Raw genomic sequence first — 24,107 nt, forward strand, 5'->3', positions numbered from 1 at the left:
GAATGACTGGCTAAAAAGGAAAGAGGAAAACTCTGCAAACTGATGAGATTTCAATGTCTATGTTCCCATTAGTTTTCACAGTGTTGCCAGAGAGCCTGAAAGTGTATGAGAACAAACGGCATTTGGTCTCAGTGTTTGAAAAATAGTAAAGGGCTGTAGCATCTGTCAGAGGCAATGTGAGCCAGCCAGAACAGGGCCCCAGGCTGCATTTCCACCTGGATCCCTGATGCCCATTTGGCCCTCCCCATAGCTTCCTGACTCAGCTCTCCTGCTTGAGTGCCGTGCGCTGGACCAGCTGCCATGCTGGACTTCCAGCCACCGTGGCTCAGAAAAACAGTGATGCATCACGGGCTTGTGCAGAAAGGCATGGAGAAGATGGAGACTTAACAGGGAGGGAGCTGCATTCCCAGCCCCTGAGGCTGCCTTACTTCCCTCCCCCCACACCTATCTTATCTTTGCCTCTTTCTAAAATAAAAGGAATAGAAAAATTAACAACATGAAAAAGGGAGGAGATGATAAAGAGTATCTGAGAAATTATCTACGTCCTCATTTCCGAGCTTTGCATGGTAACAGGGAGGCAGAAGGCCTTTTTCTGTATTAATATATTGAAATATTAAAATATTAAAAAGCTGGGTGTCTCCTGAACCTACTCTGTTGTTATGGACTGAGAAAGCTCCTAGGAAGTGTTCTGCAGAAGACTATTGCACTTGAGAAAGCATCCAGGGATGCCATTCAAGGACCAGAGCAAATTGATACTGGTAATGGGGACTTGGGTCCAGCCTGGACAGGAGCGATATTCGCACCTTTGCTTTTGTGCTGAGACAAAATCTCTACCAACAGGACATGAATGTTCTCAGAGGTCTGGCTGGAATTGGGAAGAATCAAAACCACATCTCTTGTGATTTCATTTAGCTCCTTAGCCTTGAGGGTCTGAGTGAGACCAGTTCCTTGGGAGTGCTTTTCCTAGCAAACCTGAATCTGAGCCAGTGATGATCAAATTTCCCGGAGATTGGGGTGTTTGGTTTGGCACTTTAGTGGTTTCCCTATCGGAATCTGTTCATTCCCTGGCAGTTATCAAAATATGCAATTGTTCTTCTCCATAGATCTTTGCCAATAAAGCAATAAGACTTTGATGCTGCTGTAGCTGTTATGTTCTGTTATACCCTCTGTTATCTGTTAATAATGTAACCATGTGGTGGGGTCTTGGTACTCATCTATGAGGGTTACAGAGGGACTGTATAGCATATATGTGTGTATATATATGTGTACACACACACACTGAATAAAGGGTTCTTTGTTTTCTTTTCCTTGGCAGGTCACTATGGAAAGGATATTTATCGAAGTGGAGGGCCAGATCTCCATAATTTCATCTCCTCCGGGTTTGTCACATTAGGAAGAGGACACACGAAGGGTACAGTGGAAACAATTTTTTGCTAAATAAAAAGATTGTTTTAAATAAAAAAAGCTATAACTCAGAAGCTGGGTTCTAAGTGCTATGAGATAACAGTATTGGACTGCAGTCAGTAGATTTAGTCTAGCAAATATTGCTGCAGGTAAAATACTGTGCTCCTGGCAGAACCTTTTAAATCCTAGCAAGGGAGACGATGGGAGAGTGTAGAGTTGGACAGCCAGACTCCAGACTCCACTCTGACTTTGCAGTTCAACAATTTATACTGCTTTGTGTTTTCCTGGGTGCATGGTTGCAAACCACCATTGTGCTGCTGTACTTATAAAGGGAAAGGGAAGGAGTGTAATGCTGTCCAAGGGCAGGCAGTTAACACTTCAAGAGTGCTTTTCTGGATTTCTTTTGTTTGACTTGTGGGCTTTTTTTTGGGGGGAGTATTATGAATATTTTATAAAATTATTTATTTTTAGGTCCTAAAACATATATTTTATGTGTTCGTATAATCTGTGATATAATGTACAAACATGAAAACACAAAAATATACATATATTGCTCTGTGTATGTTCTGTGTGTATGTACTGTATATAAAATATATGTTGAGAGACAGTTGTAGCAATATTAGATAAGTAACCATACATCCCAGGAGTTGTGGTGACACAAAAGCTGTGAGATCTGACTCAAAGTAGCTAGTCACCAGAACCCCAGATGAATGTTCATTTTATGACGTTGTTGCATATTTGGTGAGTTTTTATAGTGTACAGTGAGACTATGTTTGGAGCATCTTTCTGTTCACACCCACACCCTGACCGAGTCACACTGGTGCACTGACAGTGGGTTGCGACACTGGGAGTGCAAGCATGTGCCATGCCAGTACTCGTCTGGTTTTGTGTCCTGCTGACTTCTGAGACTGTTGTACATTTCTATAGACACAATGTATGTGGAGATACCTATATAGACACAATGTACTGTATGTGGAGATGTGTCCATGTGCTCGCATGGTTGAATGCACCTGTGTTGTTTCTGTGGATGACCATGACTCAAATTATTAAAAGACCTTTATTTTTTCGTACATTTCCTGCACTTTTTCAAATTCTCCACAAGTGTCATCCAAAGCAGTGTTGGTCCTGTAGAACTGTCAGAGAAGAAACAAATATATGTATATTGTCTGTGTATGTCTGTGTGTGCTTAAATAAAGTTTACTGAGGCTGAGGCAGCACCCGTGGGACTTGTAATACAATACCCTGCAATTCCAGCCTGGCACTGCACCGGTGGAAGGAAGGCAAAGAAAACCACCATGAACCTTCAGGTGGGCTGGGAACTGAAATGGTTCAAGGAAGGACTCATGGATGGCATTTCACACAAGGTCTCCCTTTCTCCTCCCCATCCAAAAGGATCTTTACAGTCATGTCATACCACATCAGGCCTGACAGTATATTTAGCGTAAGATAGCAAGTGTACCCCAGTAGAGTTGTGGTCTACAGAGTGGTGTGTCCAGATAGCCTTGATCAAGCACATGGGTAACCCTGGGCAGGTCTGTAAAACCTGCTTCTTTATGTCAGACATTTGAATTATCTTCAAGCAGTTTTCTGTACAATACACTTTTCCCAGTCCCTTCCCAGATAAGAATAAAACCTGCTTTCCTTCTTTAACTGAAAAGTCCTGGGGGCTCCGTTCTTCTGCAGACCCGCCAGTGGTTTTCACACCTTTTCCACTGGCTTTGCTGGAAGCCCCTCAGAGCACATTTCCTATCCCTAAGAAGTTGGGAGAATGAGCAATGGGAGTCCAGACTGATTATATACCTCCTCTTCCAACAGCCATCAGATCGCGTGGAGCTTTCCAAAATGAATAAAAGTTTTTTATTATGTGAAGAAATTAAACTATATCTTGGCTGTTTATGGACATAAAAGAATGGATTGGCCTTTGAATTTACTTTTCATCTACCTGTAAATTCACATTTTATTTGAACAGTACTATAATGATAACTTCTAACTTCTTAATAGTAAATTCACATGCTCACTCATGACTGGTGCAAGTGATTAACATCTCCACACATTCTGCAGGCAAACTGACTTGTTTGCTTGTGCAAATGTGTGGACTTGTCTTTGTCTGTGAGATGATTTGATTGCCTATTTGTGCTGTGAAAGCAGGGACTTTGGATGTAACAAACGGCTTAGGGGCTCTGTCGTTAGGGTTGTGCCCTATATCATTTGATTATTTTTGGAAATATTACATGATAGATTTACTGTGTTCAGTTTGAACTGGCAGCCCAGCTGTACATGTAGACAGGAGAGATGAGTGCTCCAGCAAGGCTTACAGTCCTGAGCTTCAACTGAACAGCTTCATGCTCAGATTTTGTCCTATTTTACTTCCAGTGCATGTGTTAAAATCTCCACCTCAACTACTATTAGCCAAATAACCTCGCCCTGCCTTGTCGTTACACCACCACGGAAGAGGGTTCTGCTTTTAGACTGAACAAAGCCCATGAAGTTTATCTCAATATTTCTTTGCACTGGGAGACACATTTTTGGTGTTTTCTCAACTGTCTTCTGTGCTGTGGCAGAACTCCAAGTGCTGAGTAATATTTAAGAGCTAATCTATTTTGGGCAGAAGACAAAGATGTGAGACATGCCAAACTACCATGGATACCAAATCAGCGTATTCACATGTCTGACATCCACAAGCTCCTTCAGGATTGTGATTTATGATTCTTATATGACACTCCATTAGGCAATGCATCACTGCCTGGCATTTAAGTCTATAAAATCACTACATAGTGTGTTCTTCAAACCATGGTAAAAGACTTCACTGCCAGTCTGTCATGATGATCTAGGAATGAATCCAAAGTCTTTAGGCCATAGAAAGTCTCCATGGTGAGACACACGGCAAGGCTAATCTCATCTAATATTAGATAGCTAGAAGTTAGACATTTTATTCTGAGGTAATAGCCTTCAATTCCATGTAGAGACACCTGGGAGACGTCAGCACCTCTAAATGAGTGTTCACTGGATGGGTGCTAGGCAGCACTTCCCCACCTGTAGCAAGAGGGGAGCTATGTGGGGCTAGGTCTTTCAGCCATCAGAGGAAGGCAGATGAATCCCACTTGCACTTGCTTGTATAGGAGTAGCTACTGTTGCTCCAGTTGCTGTGGCAGTTGCTATGAGAGTTCAGTGCTCCAGTGAAACAAGTAGGAGTACTGAAGACAGAAGCTATCGCATCCCTCTGTGCACTAACCTAATTTAAAAACCAGCTTCTTCAACCTCTTCTCTCTCCGAGCATCTTGCTACTCTCAGATGTAACAGATTGAGACTACCCTAACATGGACCATACTCACTGTCCTGCCAGGGCTCTGCAGAGCTCTGCTCAGTCACACAGAAGCTTGCACAGCTGCAACACAACGTGGAGCAAGCACCCACATGGATATTCAAGCACAATGAGTGACCAAATCTTGAAAAGCAGTAAATTCACTTCAGATTAACTACTCCAGATCATGATTGTTGAGTTTTCAGGTAAAAATATGATTTTTATTTTGTGTTTTTACTACCAGCCTCAGACCTTGAAAATAGTTTCTGAATGGAATTGGGCTCCTTTTATTTCACCAGTCTGTGACAGCAGTAGAAATTCCATAGAGAAGATGATAAGCTCACTTCATCACTAAATAAGTTATTTCTTTTCCTAGTAATTCTTCAACAGCATTAAAAATACTGAGGTTTTTTTTTGCTGGAAAAGCATAATTTCCCAGTTGAACTGAGTGCTAGGGGTCAGGAAACAGTGAGGCAGGAGGAATATGGGATTTTAGACTCCTTTACTGCAGGGTCATCTTGTAGGGAAAAACAGGAATTTTCGTACAATCTGCTAGTTTCTTGAAAGTTTATGCCAAATCCTTGAGGAGGTGCAGAGGTAGGGCTGCAACTTGAAAAGCATGTGTGGAAAAGCCTGCCCAATAACACTTTCAGAAATGGAACCTCTCACTTTTGATTCAAAGCTTCAAATCGTTACTGTTCCTTGATTCACTGAGAGATGTGCTCTGAGTTAGGGCATCTGCAGGAGTCTCATTTCTTCAAGTATCCCACTAAAATTTGCACCTAGGATGTTCTCCATCAGTGCCAGTAGTCAGGAAAAAACAATGAACCATGTATCCAAGCCAGTGTGATGTGGCTGTTAAAGCCTGACTACATTGCTGCTGGCATCTCTGTGGAGCTGCACCAGCATCCTGTAGTGTGGGCAATGTGAAAGCGATGTTGGTATAGAGAAGCCAGCCTGGTGACTGAGCAATAAAAGCTACCTACAGTCACATTTTATCTTGTGATACTTGGTGAGGAAACAGCAAGATTTACAACCTGAAAGTGGGATTTGCCTGCCTGGGCCTCTGTTCGCACTGTCCTGCAACATGGTTGTGCCTCATGCATTTGCTCAGGGCACTCTTTGGATGGTACAGCCCTTCGTGTGAGGTACAGCTGTCCAGCCTTGGCTGGTTTTGGTTGAGCACATGTGCCTGGTGTGTGGGATCATGGTATACCTCCTTTAGCAGGACTGTACACCCAACTAGACACCATACTCCCCAGATACAGCCTCACCCTTTGCCATCTCCTGATAAATATCCCATTTGCTGTTACGTGAAATGATGCACAGCATCTACATACAGGCAGAGGGGAAAGTGAGAGGTCAGCTGTTGCTCACTTCTTGCTTTTTCACAGTTGACAATATCTCCCTCAAATCATCTTTTTTGGTGCATATTCAAAAAGACCAAATTGTTCTTAATCTAGTCCCACCTTAGAAAATGATCACCTTTGTCTCCCAGGCCATGTGCATGTGCATGAATTATTTTGAGGACAGACAGACCATTATATCCCATGGTGCAAGAGCAGTGGAATATGGCTACCACGTGAGTTCAAGGTTTGGAAGCTGCAGGGCTTTGTGAGAGTGCGAGGAGACAAGGTAATGTCAGGATGGGAGGGAGAGCTGACAGGCCTGGGATAACAGCTGAGTCTCGTGGCTCCTCTCCACTTGCTTGTCTGTTAGTGGCTCTGACAAGCTGAGGGAGCTACCTCATCACTGACCTGGTGCCTTGTGCTGCCAGTCCATGGCCAGACCTTCATGTCATTGGGTCGTGCCTTGCAACCTCCTGGAGATTCAGACTGCTGGGAAGTCCACTGTGCTCCCACAGTCACCCCATGGGCAAGTAGTGGGAGCTGGATGGCCTGATGTCAATAGGGTCACACAGGCTTACTGCAAGACAAGTTTCAAGAGTAAAGCAACAGCTTGCTTTATCCAACAGTTTTACATTTGTGTTTGTTTATGAGAACCACCTACAAAGGCAAACATGAAAGAGGACAAATGAAGCTCTAGATCATACTTAGCAACCAGGATCTTCCTGAGCTGCTTCAGTGTCTCAGCCAACTGAAGTGAGCAGCAGCTCCACTTTCTCATCTTTTTCTCCCCCAGGAGCTCCAGAGCTTTCCCAGAACCATGCCTCTGCTGGTCCCACTGGAAGGTGATGCCTTCCCTCTGTGTGGAGAGAGAAAGCACAGAGTAAATGACTCATGACTAAGCCTATGTTTGCCCAAAACAGCATTGCCAAATTCATGCTTGTGTGACTCCTAGAAAAGCTTGGCAATAATGATAGCGCTGTGGGACATCCCATGTCGATATGAGGATCAGGTCATTTCCTTCTTGAAATGTCTTGATCTACCCATCCATCGTGTTCCCTCATTTGCACATTCTTCCCGCCTTCATTGGTTTTTCTGCAAGCTGAAGAATATCTGTGACAGGCTCTGTATTTTATAAATGACATATCTGTATGCAAACTAATTTTTATGCAGACACCTCAGTGAATTTATAATATTCAGCATGCTGCAAGCTTTGCATACAGACTAAACGTGATATGACATGTGGTAAAACAGAATTGGGTATTCATACTGGCTGACACCACTTCCTCTTGTACACACAGTGTACACATTCCTCTTTTACACACACTGCTGTTCCTTTTGGAGACACCAACTGAGCCCCTTTTACAAGCATCAACTCAGGAACCAACAGTTTTACTGGTCTGTTGGCATGTAAATATGATTCAGAGATGAATGGGAGGAAAGACATTTATTAATTTAATCATCATTAGCAGTTTGAGGATTCTGATTACTCTCCCCAGCACTGCCCTCGTTCCCTGCTGTCATGGCTGGTTCCCTGTCACTTGACTGGCAGCCTTGTGTTCCAGTTACTTTCCCAAAGTACTGGGTCATGCCCTTAATTTGTAATTTTGAGGTCTTGGATTACATCTGTCACAACCAGCATCGACCCAATTCAGCTACAAAACATGCAGTGAATCAGCTCCAACATGGAATTTACTGCCTTCCCCCATCATTAGTAATCCACACTTGCAGTAGGCCCATTAATACAGGGAAAGAGAGAAGTTTAAGGGTCATTTTTTTCATACTTGCCTCTGTAACACGCCATGAATAGATTATGCAAAAATTAAGGGTGAGGTATGTTGAGTCCTTTTTCTCATTAAACACTTGTTAGACATTTTGTATCAATGGCGAGATGTCAAGCCAGAGCCTGCTGCATCCCAATGAATCATTTTATGTTCATCCTGGATAATATCTAATGATTTTTATGGTGTCTTGCAGCGTGTGTGCTAAAGATCACTTGCATTCTGATTCCAGATTAATTTCAACTATTGCATATTCTGACACTTAATTGTATTGACTTGAAAATAGGATCATTGGGATGTAGAAACTGCTTCACGGCTTTGCAGAAAGATTCCATTATGCAATAGTGCATTTCAATCCGCCCTGAATTATTTAATCGACTTCAGACGCGACTGTCCATTTCTCATCAGAGTCTGGACAGCTCTTTTTTTTTTTATACCTCTCTGAATAGCTGGGTGGGAGGAAAGTGGGAGGTCATGGCAAACATACCGATGCCTGCAGACGTTCTGCAACATGCCACTGCTGTAGGCAAGGAATGGGGGGAATGTGAGCAAAACCACATCAATCCCTGGGGTCACCTTCTGCAAAGTATGTTGAAATAACGAAGGTGATGGGTTCATGCCCTTCTGTCTTCAGACAAACTGGTCACAAACCTGGTTTAAAGCACAACCTGGAGAGACTGTTTTGGAACATGGCTTTCTGAGCTAGTGTGTCCCACGCTATGAGCAGTGAGCAGAAGGAGGATTGGCAGCTAATCTGAGAACCTTTCTCAAGATTATAAAGGAAACAGCAGAAAAATGACCACAAGCAGGGCATGGAGCACACATATCACTGTTAAGCCAGGAGGTTCAGATTCCTGCGGTAAGAAGCCCACAGTCACTCTGTAGCCAGTTATTAAATGGAAATTGCTGAGTGCAGCAAAAAAAAGCAAGCTTCCCCTGTGGGCAGCCTCACTGGTGCGTGTGAAGAGACACTTCTTGTCAGTTGGAGATCATGTTGTCCACCACCTCAGCTGATTGATGGCATTTTTTAACTTGACCTGATCAAACATGCTTCCTGGAGGACACAGACAGGACTGAGGTGGGAAGGAAGGATGCCAACCAGATTGAGTTGCCTCTTCTTTCTCACTGAGAGACAGTTAAACCCAGAATCTTGTGTCTGACCCAAGGAAAGTCCACCCTGTGCCTTTCTGCATGTGAACATTCGGGCTGGCATTAGCAATGTATTTTGGCAACTAGTACTGAAACCTGCAATATTGGAGCTAAACTTGCACCTGGCACTACAAAAGGTCATGGAACATCTTTGGCTTTTGACTTCAGCATGTGGTCCCCTTTACGGACCCAGGCATGCACAGGAGTTTGGGACTAGCTTTCATGACTGCCACTGCTGAGGACCTTATATTTCCATGTCAACATAAATCACAGAAGTTATCAATCAATTTGTTCTCTGTCTGTGTTCTGTGAATTATTTTGCTGCCCACTTACTTGTCCTACAAACTCCATTGCATCCAGCACTCTGATGAGTTCTCATGGATGGTTTTCAGTAATCTAGGACTCTAGAATGGATTCCTCTTCTTTCTGCTGTGTGTTAACAGTATATCAAAATAAATTACAGTAGCTGAGAGGAGAAGAAAAAAGCCTTGCCTATTATTGGATGCCCTTTCACAGACAGTCTGTCAACTCTCCATGATGTTTTGGCAGATACCTTTGAAAACTGAGCTGAAGGCTGGTGAAAAGCTGGCAGTTACAGCCCAGCTATCTATGAAACAAGGAGCTTCAGCTGCATGCCACAAACTTCTCTTTGAAGAATGTCTTTTTCTATATTTAATATCAAGAACTGATGTATAAAAAACCTTATGATTTCCTGCTACGGTGTAACTGAGCATCTCAGGCCGGTTATCTCCCCAAACAGGGGTTTTACCTGAAATTAAGAATCACCCTTAGCATTTCTTTAGCAGGTCAGCATTCAGTCTTAATTGTCTTTGCAGACTGTAAATAAGAAATTCAAATATGAAAAAATTGGAGATTCTTGAGTGTGGATAGGGGACTTCGCAGAGGGATCTGTAATTCTGAAGCATCTTAGATCTCAGCAGAACAAACGAACCCTGTTCAGCAGATGAAGAGCTCAGGGCACGCCCTAAAATGTACTGCTATAGCAAAACCAGTCTGTTATATACAGTTTATCTTCTAAAGTTTCTTGGGAGGAACTCTGGCTCATCATCAAGTGTCTTTGGAGACACAGGCCCCAGGTTTGCTTTCCAGATTTACTTTCTAGATATGGTATTCACTCAGGGAAAATATTTGGTCTCAGGAGCTTCAGTTTATCCCTTAGTAGTCAGTATAAAACTGTGAACAATTGCAGGGAGTTTATACAACAAATGCCACCAAAATTATTGCAGACAGTCCTTGAGAGGCAGGCTTGAACTTACTGATCGACATTTTTCTAATCTTTGGAACAGATTAATCTCCATCTGTTGACAGCATGCAGGCCCCTGACTGTGACTAGTTTATATTGTGTTGGCAGCTGAAGGCCACAGGTTGAAGATGGGAAACATGATTCCTAGATGGGGACAAACCAGAGGGAGCTATGCCCCAGATGTCTTATTCCTTGTGTTGGATTTACGGGTGTGCAACAGCTCAATATCTGTTGAAGTAGGAATGTTAAATTTCACAGTTTACAACATCGCTTTGTTGACCCAAACCTACTTTTACAGAGTTGTCGTTCTCTAGTCATTCAGTTCCTGTTCTGTTCCTCAGCTGGAGGAATTCTTCTTCATATTATTCTATTCCAAGGTTGCTTTTGTTTAATACTAACATGACTTTGCTACAGGTCTCGTGTCCATGCTCCAAGAGGTGTATAGTAAAACAGCCGAATGAGGGTTTTCCTACTGCAGTCAAAAGGATATAAAATTCTCTTTGCCTAAGTACAAAATTTGTGACTTTTAGTGTGTTGGACCCTTAAACTAGCCTTAGCTGAAATAACAGAATCTGAACTGTAACCTGCTGTTGTGTAAGAAGGCATGCTGCTGTTAGCATATTGCTCTGCTGGTTCAGAGACAGCAGATGTAGATGTTTTCAGCCTTTTCTTGTCCTATCAGCTGAAGTTGCATCCAAGTAGGGCTGATTTACTCTTCCAGGACAGGGTAAATCCCATAGGCTGAGAACCTCCTTCCATTTAGATTGTGTCATAGTGACTAATGTTGGTGACATTTGTCAGTGAACCATTAATCTTCCATTTATGGGGCTGCAAGGTCACTTTAGAGGTCTGTAGTGAAGCCAGATGATTCCTACCCTCTCTGGCTTAAAGTCAGGCTTGTATTTTCAGCTAGGCACCAGAATCCTTCTCTCTACTCAGTGAGAGAGCCTGTGCATTTCATCGATCCTGATGCCTCAGGCTGAGGTCACCAGCAGGACCGGGATGACTGTTGCCCTGCTTCTGTTCTTCATTGTGTGCTGGGATGCAATGTGGCCTGCTGGCAGCCTTGGACTTGTGGGAGACACAGTGCTCACAAGTGTAAGGCCTCTGCTTTCATAGATTGAGACAGCAGATGCTAGGGGAAGAGCTAAGATGTTTGCACAGTTAAGCTCAAGTCTTAGAAACCAGAAGCCTATTTTTTGCTCCAGAGGAGGAGCAGTTTCCCTCTGGCACATATGTGAAAGGTCTTGCTTTAGCTGGAAGATATTTCTAACTGTTGAGTTACTCTTTGTGCACTCAGGGAGAGACAAAGCTCATCAATTTGCTGCTTGCCAGAGTGACGTTGCTGTGATTGAGTTTAGGTTATGAAATTAAGGTGTAGCATACCTTTTTTATAGGTAAAGGAAGTCTGTGCAGTGCAAAATTTGCTGTTGCTCTCCATGAACAAAAAGTGCAGGTTTCCCAAAAGGCAGGGAGGAGATAAGGGAGCCAACTGCACTACATTGTCCTTCCTTTGTAACTGCTTTGAGGCTGAAATGAATTTACAGTCCCTTGTGGCAGGAATTGCTTCTGCTGCCACGGCAGTGGGTAGGCAGTTGAGTCAAAGTGCTACAGTCCTCTCAGGACTTGGGGAGAAGAAATAAGCAGTTCTCATCTGTCATTTTCCTGGAGGATCTCAGGAGGTGGTAGGGCCAGCAGATTCTCCAAAGGACCCTAAGAGCAGAGCAGATTATGTTGGGAAGTGAGTGAGGACCATGGACTGAAGGATGAGTAGAGCATTTTCTCCTTGTTTGGACTTTCCAAAGTGAGCCCTGCACTGTCCCTCCTGCCTCTCTTTTAGGGCACCAGCAAGTGTCCTAAAAGTTATCATCTGTTGGGAAGAATATACTCATAGTGCTGATCAGAGATGTTGGATAGAAGAGGAGGGGTTGCACTGAGTCCCCCAGCAGCTGTGCCAGAAAACACCCCTTTTAGAGTGCTGAGCCGCTTCCCACTGCTCAGCTCCTGACTGTTGCTAGGACAGTTGCTTCCTTTCTGACAGCATCTTCATTTCTGCTTAGAACTAGAGCAAACCCATTCTGTCATCCACAATTTTCAGGTAGTGGCTTTAAAACTCTCCAGGGTCCTGAAATCCCTCATGCAGTGGCCATCACACTCCTGAAAACAGATGCCCACAATCACTTGTTGTAACAATGTGCCCTTATTTCCTTATAAAAAGGTAGTCGTGATTCCTTCAAAGGTTTTCCTGGATGAGGGCATCATTTCCATACAGTGCCTTGAGGCTGCTTCTGGTGCTCTCATGGGGTGAAGCTGCCAGAACCCAGGTCTATGGCAGTTTGTGAGACTGGTGGTTAGACTGAACCTGTGATTCTTTTGTCTGACAGTTGAAAAGCAAGAAGCACCTCTTTTTCACTGACTTTCCTCTGAATTAGTAGCTGCAGAACAGAGAGCAGTGTTTCAGCTGGAGCCAAACGATGAGATAATGCCCATAGCAGGAAGATGCATGGAGCAGAAATCCTTCGAGCAGGAACAGATCTCTTCATGACAGTTTTTCTGACTCTTAGATAGTCCTAGCATCAAGTGAATGAACAAAGAAACTGGGGTTTTGCCAGTAATTCATATAGCTGACATACAGTTTCTGGATGACAGCCTAGTTCCTCAACTAAAGAGCTGATTCCAAGCCCACTTTCTGCCAATGACTGGTATTTTTTAATTGATTTCAATAGCACTGGCTTGAATCTGCTGCAGAAAATAAACTTATGTATGCCAATGCAGACCATGCTATACTGCTGTTGCACACCTGGCCCTTGAGAAAATGGTGGGTTTGCTTTCCCAATGTGCATTTCACCCTCCGAACAAAGAATGAATTAAAGACACATTAGAACTTTTTTTTTTTTTTTTTTTTTTTTTAATGTAGCTGATGTTCCTGGAAGAAATGTGCTTATAGGAGTTTACTGGTCAGGCTGAAAATTGATCCCTGACTCTAGGAGTCAAACCGGATTTTGCTAGTGGGAGTTTGTTCAAATTCTGTGATCAATGCGTGAGACAGATTGAGCTCAGGAGCTTGCCTTCCCAGCTACAATAAGAAAAACGTTAGTGCAGACAGCGAGATGCAGATTTACTGAGTAAAAAACCTTCATCCTACACAATCATATTTCTGAGCAGATCAGCTCTTCGTGTGGGGCCATATCTGTGCACACAACTCACATTACTCTTTGGAAACATAGCACTTCAAAATTTTATTAAGGTACTATACTCTTGTCTATTCTTTTTATGTCATCACCCTGCCTCAATTGTTTAAAATGTAGCACAAGTTTTATTTCAAAGTGTATGTTATTGTTATTAATTTAGATATAGTCAGATACCAAGAGTGTACAGTCTATAAAAGGCATGTCCTCATATTCATTTTAAACCAGGAAACTAAAAATAGAGCCAGTTCAAATATAGGTGATGAGAATAACCTGAGGTTCATATTAGGAGGTATAATATGAATAAAGACTTTAAAAGTTCCTGGCAAAGTGTCTGTGCTTGGACAGAGCTGCAGATAAATGTTTGTAAGTAGATTTGGGACAGAGAAGGTGGTTTGGTGAATACTATGAATCCTTTCTGTATGGCAACTGAAAGGTATTGAATTAAAAACTCCAAATTCAGAACAGAGAGCAAGAAATGCTTTTTGACTCCTGTGGATCTCACTGCTACAAGGTGCTGTTGAGATCAAGAGTGTGTAGGACACAAAACACAGATCATGATACTTTTGCAGTTAGTGAGATAGGCAAAGTTACTGTAAGTGTTAAAAGAGGAGTGAGGAAAGCAACATGAACGTTCAGGTCTGAGGCTTAAGTGCCTCAAACTATTGGGACCGGAGGAAAACCCCTTGACTTAATGATGTAAGTGTCCAGGGCAGGGGTTCATCTTGTGAGACAGTTAATAGTGTGTACCCACAGAGTACCAGAAATACCCTCTATTCATTCCAGTTTGGTATGTCCTGAGTCAAAAATAGGACACTCCAACTAAGGGGAGCAAGAACTGAGCAACAACTGCATGGGAAGAGCTTGGGTCACAACTGAAAGGTCAACTCACTGTGGCATGTTTGCCGATGGCACAAGGTGGGGGCCACAGCTGACCCTCACTGCTTCATTGTGAGCTCTGGAGTCTGGCAAGGGGACACAGCTTTGATGCTGTGCTTGGTGACACCTCAACCTTTCTTCTCAGGGTTCCTCAACCTGCTTGCAGCTCAGGGTCCTGGCCGAGGCTCCCCCAGCCTGGGGGGTGTCCAGCTTTGTCCTGTTCCCCAGACAAGGCGGGAGCTTTGGCTTCCTTAGTGCTTCTAGCTGCTGCATGGAAACTGAGCACAAGCAAAACACATATGTGGTTGTTGAGCTGATCCCAGTCTAAGCTCTTGGTGGGTCATTGATAGCCCCAGTGGCTTGACAGGGAGGTGTTTCACTTCCTGGAGGCTCCAAATCACTGAGAGTGGGCTTCACCAGCTGCATCGGTGTCTAGGCAAGTACAGGGCTGGCACAAGTCAGCAAGCAAATGAGTCTAAGCAGTGCAGAGGAAAGATGAGCAGGAGAAGATAAATGTGTGACCCACCCTCTAGTGCCACGCAAGAGTGCAGCCCAAAGGCATTTGAACCCACAAAGCCACAGCACTTTATCTTGTATCACCCACACTGTTTATCTCTCTCTCAAATGTTTAAGCCCTGTGTAGGCTCTGATCCCTGCCTACTGCAAATGAAACATCTTAGCGGGGATACGGTATCCACAGTGTGTCAGGCTGCTCCCTTCCCATCCCTACTCTGCAAAACCAAAGCAGAGAGTGAGACAGGTCCTGTCAGCAGCTTGGCAGTTTCCAGCCCCCTTCCATGTCTTGTGGTACATTCTGACACAGACTCTGCCATGTAAACACACACATAGCCCAGTGACTCCATGTCTTACTGATGCTGAAGCATCCTCCCCTGGCTCATCAGGACAACACCCAATGTCAAGTATCAGTTCTGACTTGTCTTTTGGTGAGTCATAGGAAGAGTTTGTGCAAAATGATCATGCCCTATGTTCTGGTGGCTTTTCCTGTCTCTGGTGGGGTCTCTGGGCTCCCCTGCAACCTCTCTCATGTGCAGTGTAGACAGATGTATGATGACACAAAGTGTCCCAGAATTGCACATTCAAGTGAAATTAACTACATTAAGACCTTACTTTCCTATTTCCCTGCCATTCCTTCAGTTACAAAACAAGCCTTCTGGAAGATCTTGAGCTTCAGGTCTTGTTTCTCAAGATCTCTAAAGTGGCTGGCAGTCCTCTGAAATTCTTCACGTGCAAGCAGCAGTGACACAGAGCCCGACAGCGCGTGAGGGATGCAGGCAGCCACAGCTAGCACGTGGCAGGAAGCCACTGGGACAGCACGTCCACGGCCTCCATCACACATCTCCCTCCAACCTGCCACAGAAGAGAGCTCTTCCTCCTGTTGTTAAGGGTATTGTACACTGTCATGATCATGCTCATTACAGAGCTTTCACCCCTTAGATGTGAATTAGTATTTGCATAGAGCAAGTGAAAACAAAATAGATAGCTGCTGCTGGATTTTCTAAACAAGCCTTTCAGAGCTGCTGGCTTCTTTTTCATATGCAGATAAGACGGAAATACCTTGAAATATTTAGGCGGAACTGCACAAGAGACACTGAACTGGGAATGGCAATCATAACAGAGTGAATTTTTAGCATTTTCAAAGCCTTTTCCTGCACCAATATTTCCCAAGAATGCCATCGAATAAATTGGGATGACTATCTTAATTTTTAAGTTGGGGAAGGAGAGATAGGAACAGGACTGGAACATAAATCAAACATGATGCGTAGATCAGAAAGGTAGTTTGATGGATGTAAGCTGGAGACTGAGTGGGAGGAGATACAGTGACTACATCTACCTTGAACTGAGGCATTAGTTGTGAGCACTGTACACAGCTGAGGCATCTTTCAGAGCATACCAGAAAGGGGGTTCAGATCTGTGGCATCCTCAGGGTGACCCAGGCAGCAAGGATGAGAGTCAGAAATGGGATCTGTTCCGTCTGTCCTTGCACCAAAACAACAGGCTCTGGATTATCCTCATGACTTGGTGGTTTCTGGGTTCTCCCTCAGTTGCTTACTCATGGAGAAAGGAGTAAATAACTTTTCTTCAGGAGGGTGCTGAGGTGTTCTTCAGGCTTTAGGACCCTCTCATGCAGCAAGCCTTCTGTTACAGATCTGTGGGATCTGGGAACAGTACTGGTAAAGCTGAGATCTGGCAATAGTGACCTTTTTTGTCATGGATTCTACAGCAAAGCTTGAGCAGCGTTTGAGATTAAATGAGAGCGCATAAGCAAGGTTCCCTTTTATCCTCTTCAGGTTCTCTTTTATCATCCTGCAGTGTGTGGACTGGCTGTAACTTGAAAGACAATTCCTTGGAGAAGACCCACGGCTGCACAAATGCCAATTCAGCCATACTTATCAGCAGGAATTTAGCAGCATCAGTATCTTCTTCACAGTTCACAACAAAGCAGGGTCCTTGTGATAGAACCATGATTTATGGTCCCTTTTGGTCCCTCAGCTGGAGTGGGAATAGAACTGCCTGTCAGGTTGCATTGCTGCCTAGGAGAGAAGCTCACGTTTCTGGTTACATGTTTCTCACATGGATTCGCCCAGGCATATATGAGTTACAGCAGATATTCCTCTTTTCTTTCTGAAACAGGCAGCAAAGACAAAACAGAGTCAAGTATGGCATCTCCATCTGACTTTGCTACTCAGTCTCCATTGGTGCTACTTAGGGAGAAAGAGACCTTGCTGTGGAACACATCCCAAATCACACATCCAGAACAGGCCAGAGGAGCTTCTTCTTAACCATGCCTAATTTCTCCATTGGATACCAGGGTGATTGGCTCAAAAAGAGACCTCTCTAACACATCCAATTTGAGGATCCCCACCTTCTGATAAATGCATAGTCCTTGCATTGATCAGATACCCTGGGACAGAAGCCTCCAGCCCTCAGGATGGACATGGCCCATCCACTAGGGAACAGAAAGAAGGCACAAAAAAATGGTGCCTTCGAGCTATTATCTAGTCCTCTCTAGATAAAAAATCACCCACAGGAGGTTCAGGAGCCATTGAGTGGCTTCTCTTTGTCTATTCTGTTCAAGGAAGATTAATTCATTCTAGAGCAGGCACAATACTGTGCTGCAAAGAGGGTTTTCTGGGGAGTTGTTCTGCTAGGCAAGATGAGATTAGAGTTTATCTTGTTTAGCCCAGAAAAGGAAGACTAGGAGACATGGGATTATCCTGCATCACAGTGGTGGCTTTATAGCTGGGAGGGAAAATAATGTGTAAACTAAAGGGCAATACCAGCACAAAGACAAGAGGGTGAAGACTGGTCATGGATAGATTTAGTGCAGAGGATTTAAAGGTCAGACCTGTGAAGTTCTCCAGCAGTCACCCATTTAGTGTATCGGTGTGCACTGGGACAAGCACACTAACTCTGTAGCATGGAGCTTGGTCAGTCCGCAGAGGAACACTCTGTCCCAGCATTCATGGTACAAGGCTTGAAGGATGGTTCCCTTTTTCTTGCTTGGGAGCGCTGTGAGGAGTTCTGGTGCCCAGCAGGACAATGTTTCTATAATAACCCTGCACCAGCAGTCCAGATTGCCTGATGGGAAGCAGAATAAAGGACAATTTCCCAGAGAAGGGCTGGATTATTTGAGTCTTTATAGTTCTGTTCTGAAAGGACAAATAATATCCCTCAAGAAAGAGCTGCTGTACCTCTGAGTACATCAGCTTCCAGCTGCTTAGACTTTCACGAGAGTTGTGTCTATTCACAGCCTTGTTCTGCAGGAACTGAATGCATCAGAAATAAAGCAGATCAGGCTATTACATTCTTTTCCTGTATGCCCACTGTTTTTCTTGCAAAGATAGGTCCCATGCCTCAGACGTCAAGCCTCCAGACCTCTCCAAAGAAGGGAGAAAATTCAGTCTAGTGGACATGAGGGGGCAGCCCTCCAGCTCATACCTAGGAGTACTCCCTGCCCCATGCTACACTGCCGTCCACCCTCCTTTCTCAGGTGGCCCCATGCCTTTCAAGGTTCACAATAGCTTTGGAGGCTCACACATTGGTCATGTAGATGGGATACATTTAATCTTACTTATAGCTTTTAGACTAAGATGGTCATGTAGGCTTTCCTGGGTCAAGGGTGAGAGGTGGGCATCTTTGAAGTGGTTAAGCTCAGCCTAAGACAGGTGAGTTTCTCTGCATCCATAAGAGACTAGATGATGAAGCAGAATTTGCGTACAAGCTTTACAGCTAAAACCAGGGGGTTTGGGTGTAGTTTGAAATGACATCCCCTAAAACTACAGCTGGGAGAGGCCTTTTTCCTTGCCTCTTCTTTCCCTTCTTCCCAATGCATCTTCCTTCATGCCAGCACAAGGACTGGTGTGACTACACAACCAGCCAGATTGGAGAATTTAAGTTGGATGAAACCAAACCCTGACTGCTTTGAACTCAGATCAGTTCACTATGTGTCATCGTGGATGTTGTGCTGGCTTGAGGACAGGCATGGTATGGAGCAAGCTGCAAAGGGCAGGGGAGCAGTGATGTGACTGTTTCAGCAGCATTGCTCCTTAAAACAGGCATGAAGCCCCAGCTTCATAAAGCTCACTTTGTAGAGTCACAGCACAGTGCATCACAGTTAAAAAACACAGCATTATAGAAAGACTACCCCGGATTTGTAGCTGTCATCACATTTTGAGATTTGTGTTATGAAGTACAACATCTTCAGCTAGCACAAGCTGTATTTATCTTACATGCATTGAACCTTGCTCTGCCACAGTAATTTCTTGTCTTTAAGGATTCTCAGGTGTTTTAATGTAAGTCTTCACTGATTGATAGACAAAAAAAGACCGCAAAAATCACTGGTTGCTATGTGCTAGCAGGAGAATTTATGCTGGGGAGCCAGAAGGCTAGAGCCACCCAGAGAACAGGGCTTAGGAGCCGTTGCCAATGCCCCAGCACTCAGAGGCTGAGATTTCTTTATCTGCATTTGTCAACATGACACTCACAAAAGGGTGGCTTTCTCCAAATACAGCATCACTCTCTTTCTAGTACAGAGAGGGAGGACTAAAACAGTGCAGTCCAGCGGTTCGTCCTACAAACAGGGTTCACAAAGCCATCGTCCCAGTAGACTCCATGCAGCATAGTCTTCAGGGGTGCCCAGGTAGCATCTTTTTACTCTTAGCATGCTTTTTCCTTAAGAAAAAAGACAGTGTGAATGTGGCTGGAGGCAAATTTGTCTGAATTGTAAGGATTTTAACATGTCTGTACTTCTACACCCTCCCACACCTTAAGCCAACTACTGATATCATGCCGGGGCTGCATGCAGCTTTACAAACCTGCTGCTAAATTAGTCTCACCACCCAGTGCAAGGAAAGTTCAGAAGAAACCCAGGCTTCTGCTTTGCATATCTATGACACAGAGCTGAGCCCTTTGATGGGCTCCTCTGATGTCCTCAACACCAAAAAATGGTTGGAGAAAACAACAGAAAATGTGTCCCATCATCACCACTGAGAACGGTGATTTTTCCCTGGCAAAGGCTGATGTGACAACAAATCGTAACTATCATTTTCTAAATAGGATGAGGCCAGTACAGACATTTATCATATCATGAACAGCCCTGGTCAGGTAGTAAAAAGGGCAAACAGGCTCCAGCTTTGTAGATGAGGGGGAGGCCCATTTTACAGCTCTGGCCACCATTGTGCTGCTTTGAACCATGAGGGTGAGAGCGAGGGGAAATAGCAGGACAAACTGGACAAGAGTATGAGCTGCAGGCTTTGTCTTAGTTGGAAATACTTTTTTTTCTTTTTTTTTTTTTTTTTTTTGTCACCAGGGAAACAGAAGCAGAAATGACAAATGCTTTCAATTTGTCAACATTTCCCATGGATATTTTTGGTCTTCTGGTGAAAAACAAAGCATACATGTTTCTCAGTTTAAAACTATCTGATTCCCTTTCCAAATTGAATGTGGAAATGCTATCAGAGGGCTGAAGGCACAGGTGAGGTTCCTTAGAAGTCCCTTGACACTTTGGACTGCTGTCTTCTCTCGGCTCCTTGGCTGGCCTCCATTCCATGAGTTATCATTGCCTCTCCTTGGGCAGAGCCACCAACGTGTGTCACAGCAGCCTTTGCCTTCTGAAGGTGTCATCTGACAGGGCACTGTGACCCAGAAAGAGAACATGAAACACCTAAGCTGCGATTCACATCTCCACTGAAGACAATTTTGTTTCCAGGGCAATTTTATTTTATAACAAAAAGAGCCTTATTCCTGGCTAGGAAACAGGTGCCTTTGTGGAGAAAAAGGGGTTGGTGAAAGAATATGTTTTTCTATATATTTTTAAGAGGAAAAATACAGACTTGCCTTCCTGTAAAACTGTCTCAGTACAATCTTTTGATTTGTGAAGTTAATCTGGAAGAAATCATGGGAAGTGAATTGAGGAGCTATGACCTGCTAGGACTTTCTTTAGCTAAGAGCCATGTCTCTGGAGATTACGTTTAGCTGGACCGATAAATCCTGCTAAGATTTCTATGCAAGTGTCTCATGGAGAGCAAAGCTATTTGATTATCCTGTTGCTATTTGTCAAATGCAAAGGACCATGTAAAAAAATCATTTTCAGACTTCAGAATTACTATACTTTCCCTCTGCTTTTGATGTCTGAGGAGAAAATAGCCCTGTGAAGCAGCTTGATTTCTTCAGAGCTATTAACAAATCTTTCAGGGTCCGAGGGTGACATAACAGGTCTGGTCTGACTCATTCCATTTAAGAGTGTCTCCTTCCAGCCAGAAATAGCTCTGTGTGCAGCCATAAAAACATGAATCAATTAATGTCTTTTATTAACTAGAAATGCAGATAAATCCCTTCAATCAGGGGAACACAAATTACTAGCTCCCGTTCCTTCTCCCTACCCGTTCTCTTTGTATCTGACTTCTTTAATAGATCTTTTTGGACGTTGACTCCAAGTTCACGTGGCTATTTTTGCAGCTGAGTCTCAGACATTCTGGGTTCGAGACAGATATGTCAGGAAGATACCAGATCACACTCTAGGAGATCATTAGCTTGCTGTGAGAATAAGGAATTTAAAAATTATCTTGGCCAGGAAGCACCAAGTTAAATAGGAGCGTAGGCTGGACTGGGAGAATGAGGCAGAGGTAATGACTTCACATTGAGTATGTGGGTGTATAGTACATGGGGAACTCAATGAAAATGCATCCTATGCACATACGTTAGTGGTATTTATATTAAAGAACGTGGCATACTGCTCCTGGCTTAACTGTGACTACAGCCTCCTCCCTTGCCATGATCTGATCAGTCAGATCCCAGCATGCATTTACCAGGAATTGAAGGAAGAAGAGTTTCATTTTCTTCTCCACTCTGGCCAGCAGACCAGAGTGACCCAGCTGTGACCAGGTGGCCCCATGGCTGCATCGTGCCCTGCTCCACCGCAGCTGTCAACAGCGACTGCTCAGCTCCAGAGCTGCTTCCTTCCCACCCGGCTGCAGACGTGTGCGTGTGTCCTGGTGAATCTAGTGAACTCAAGCTTGAGGATGTGTGGGAATGCACTGCTACATTTTGGCTGGATCTTTTTAGTTTAGTATGCATCTTCTAATACTTAAAGGCCTGAAAATATCAGTTAGGATCCATATTTCCATTGCAGCCTCTCAGGCAGTAGTCAAACATCGTCAGCAAGCATTAGCAAGGGCATTTTAGCATCGGTTCTTTTTGCTAAGCTGGGCACCAGTGATTGGCCACATACACAGATAAGGCTTAGTCCAAAAACCTGCTTGCTGATATTTTTAAAGGAGAAAAAAATACCTTCTCTAAATAATCTCTAAATGAAAATAGGTATATGAGTCAGAATGCATATTGAGAAGCAGGCAGGAAAGGCTTTAAATAATAGGATTCATTCAGCTAAGGCATCTAATCACCCCTGAAAGTGAAAGATTAGTTAAAACAAAAGAGTTATTATCTAGGAAAGTAAAAAGCGAATTTGAATTTTTTCATTTCCTCACACAGTGAGTACAGGGAGTCTGCATTTCATTATGTGCTAACCTGAAGGGCTTCAATAGCCCCCACGGTGGAAGCAGAACTGCAACAATTTATGAATGCCTGCGAAAATATCTCCCTGCACCATTGCTTCATTTTAACCTGCTTTCCAGAAGAGTGGCTCGAGAGGGAGCAGCAGAGAAAGCCCTATCCAAGGTTGTATCTGGGATCATCTGGAAAAAAAATAGTGCAATCCACAAAAGGTGGCTCAGTGTAAGGATTTTAAATCAGATGTAAACAGACTCCACTGCACTGTGCACACAGTGGATTGAAATGGAAGCTCTAGTCAGGAGAATATTTAGAAAAGTTTTATTTTACTCCTTAAAAAAAAAATCCAAACCCGTTGTGCAATAAAAGGAAATAACAGTCAAGGAAACTGATTTGAATTAAACCAGAAACTCAAACCTGGTTGTTACTAAAAATTTATTCTGCTTTATTATCTTGGATTTTTGCTCCAATCTTTCCCTTCAAACTTGAGATTTAGTCTGGTACATTTTTAAATGACAAATATGAATTACTTGAACTTCCAGACTTCATTTATTATCTGCCCATGCTAAAGATGTTACTGTAGCCTCTGATCTATGCTGACACTCAGTGGAAAAATCAGCTGTTTTTTTCTTCTCAAGCATGTGAACTTTGAGGACAGTGTGATGCTGCATAACTGAGAGGTAGGAGGAAGAAAGGAGAAAGCAAGCTGATACTACTAATAATTTACATACAATGCTGGCATCTAATTTCCCTGCACTTCAGTGTCTGGAAATTTCATATAGCTGTGTAAAAGCTGGTTTTATTGTCCCCTTTATAGGTGGGGAGACAGACACGAAGAAGTGAGGATATTTACACACATTTGTACAGCTCAGTGGTAGGGCTGGGACTGGGAACCTGCTTGACTTTCATGTGCTGATACTGGGTGAATCCAAACAACACGGATATTGTAGAATAGAAGCAGACACCAACTGATATATCAAGCTGCCAGAACAATGCATGTGCAACATCCTTACCTTTGATTTCATCATTCAGGCTGCCAAATCAAGACTTCCAGCAAGCTGCATCCATTTTAAGATATTATTCGTTGTTGTTGTTATTGTTGCTGTTATTATTATCATAATCATTATTATTATAATTATCAACATTATTATAATTATTATCAAAAAGATAAGGAGACTGTCTCTTCTGGTTAGGGCAGGTGGCGAGACATTAGTTGAGAAAGTGGCATTTGGTTTGACAAGACTCTGTTCCTTGGGGAAAGAAACAATTAATAGTCATACTTGTATTTAGTCAGTAGATCTGGATAACATCCACTTAATGTGTCAACAGAGTTAGCTAATAAGTATTCCACACCTCTGCCAACTCTAATGAAAAGCCATGGAGAACAGCAAGGTACAGGAAGCGGTCACATGTAGTACAAGTATTTGAGAACGGGATGAACAGTTGTCCTGACTCTGGTCGTCTGGTAACTCTGATTTAATCCTCAATACACGATGTGTTATCACAAGCAGGAAGTAGAAACAACAGTGGGCATGAAACCAGAATTTACAGTAAAAATGGTGGAGATCTTATGTTAAATAAGGTACAGAATATTCTTAAAGGACAAAGAAAAGTCTTCAAAAAACAAATTACACTCATCAGATACATGTTCTTCTAAGATGCTAGGCCTGTGGCACAAGGCAGTATAGATGCAGGCTTTTCCCTCCCTTGGGGTGAAGAGTTGCCATAAAAGCCCAACAGTCCTTTGCAGCTCTGCCCACATCAAAC

General features: G+C 43.4%; 1 protein-coding gene across 3 annotated transcripts in view; it reads left to right on the forward strand.

Moving 5' to 3' along the window:
- Positions 1 to 24,107, forward strand: part of SHISA6 (shisa family member 6) — a 267,514-nt gene that overhangs the window by 63,272 nt on the left and 180,135 nt on the right. For all 3 annotated transcript variants that reach the window (XR_012626008.1, XR_012626009.1, XM_074847536.1), the window contains exon 3: positions 1,316 to 1,411. Coding sequence is in view for 1 of the 3 variants with exons in the window: in XM_074847536.1 (XP_074703637.1) it covers positions 1,316 to 1,411 (96 nt within the window). In the remaining 2 variants the exon portion in view is untranslated. The remainder of the gene's footprint in view (positions 1 to 1,315; positions 1,412 to 24,107) is intronic.

The sequence above is a fragment of the Strix aluco genome, chromosome 21, assembly GCF_031877795.1.
Source record: "Strix aluco isolate bStrAlu1 chromosome 21, bStrAlu1.hap1, whole genome shotgun sequence".
Classification (NCBI taxonomy): Eukaryota; Metazoa; Chordata; class Aves; order Strigiformes; family Strigidae; genus Strix; species Strix aluco.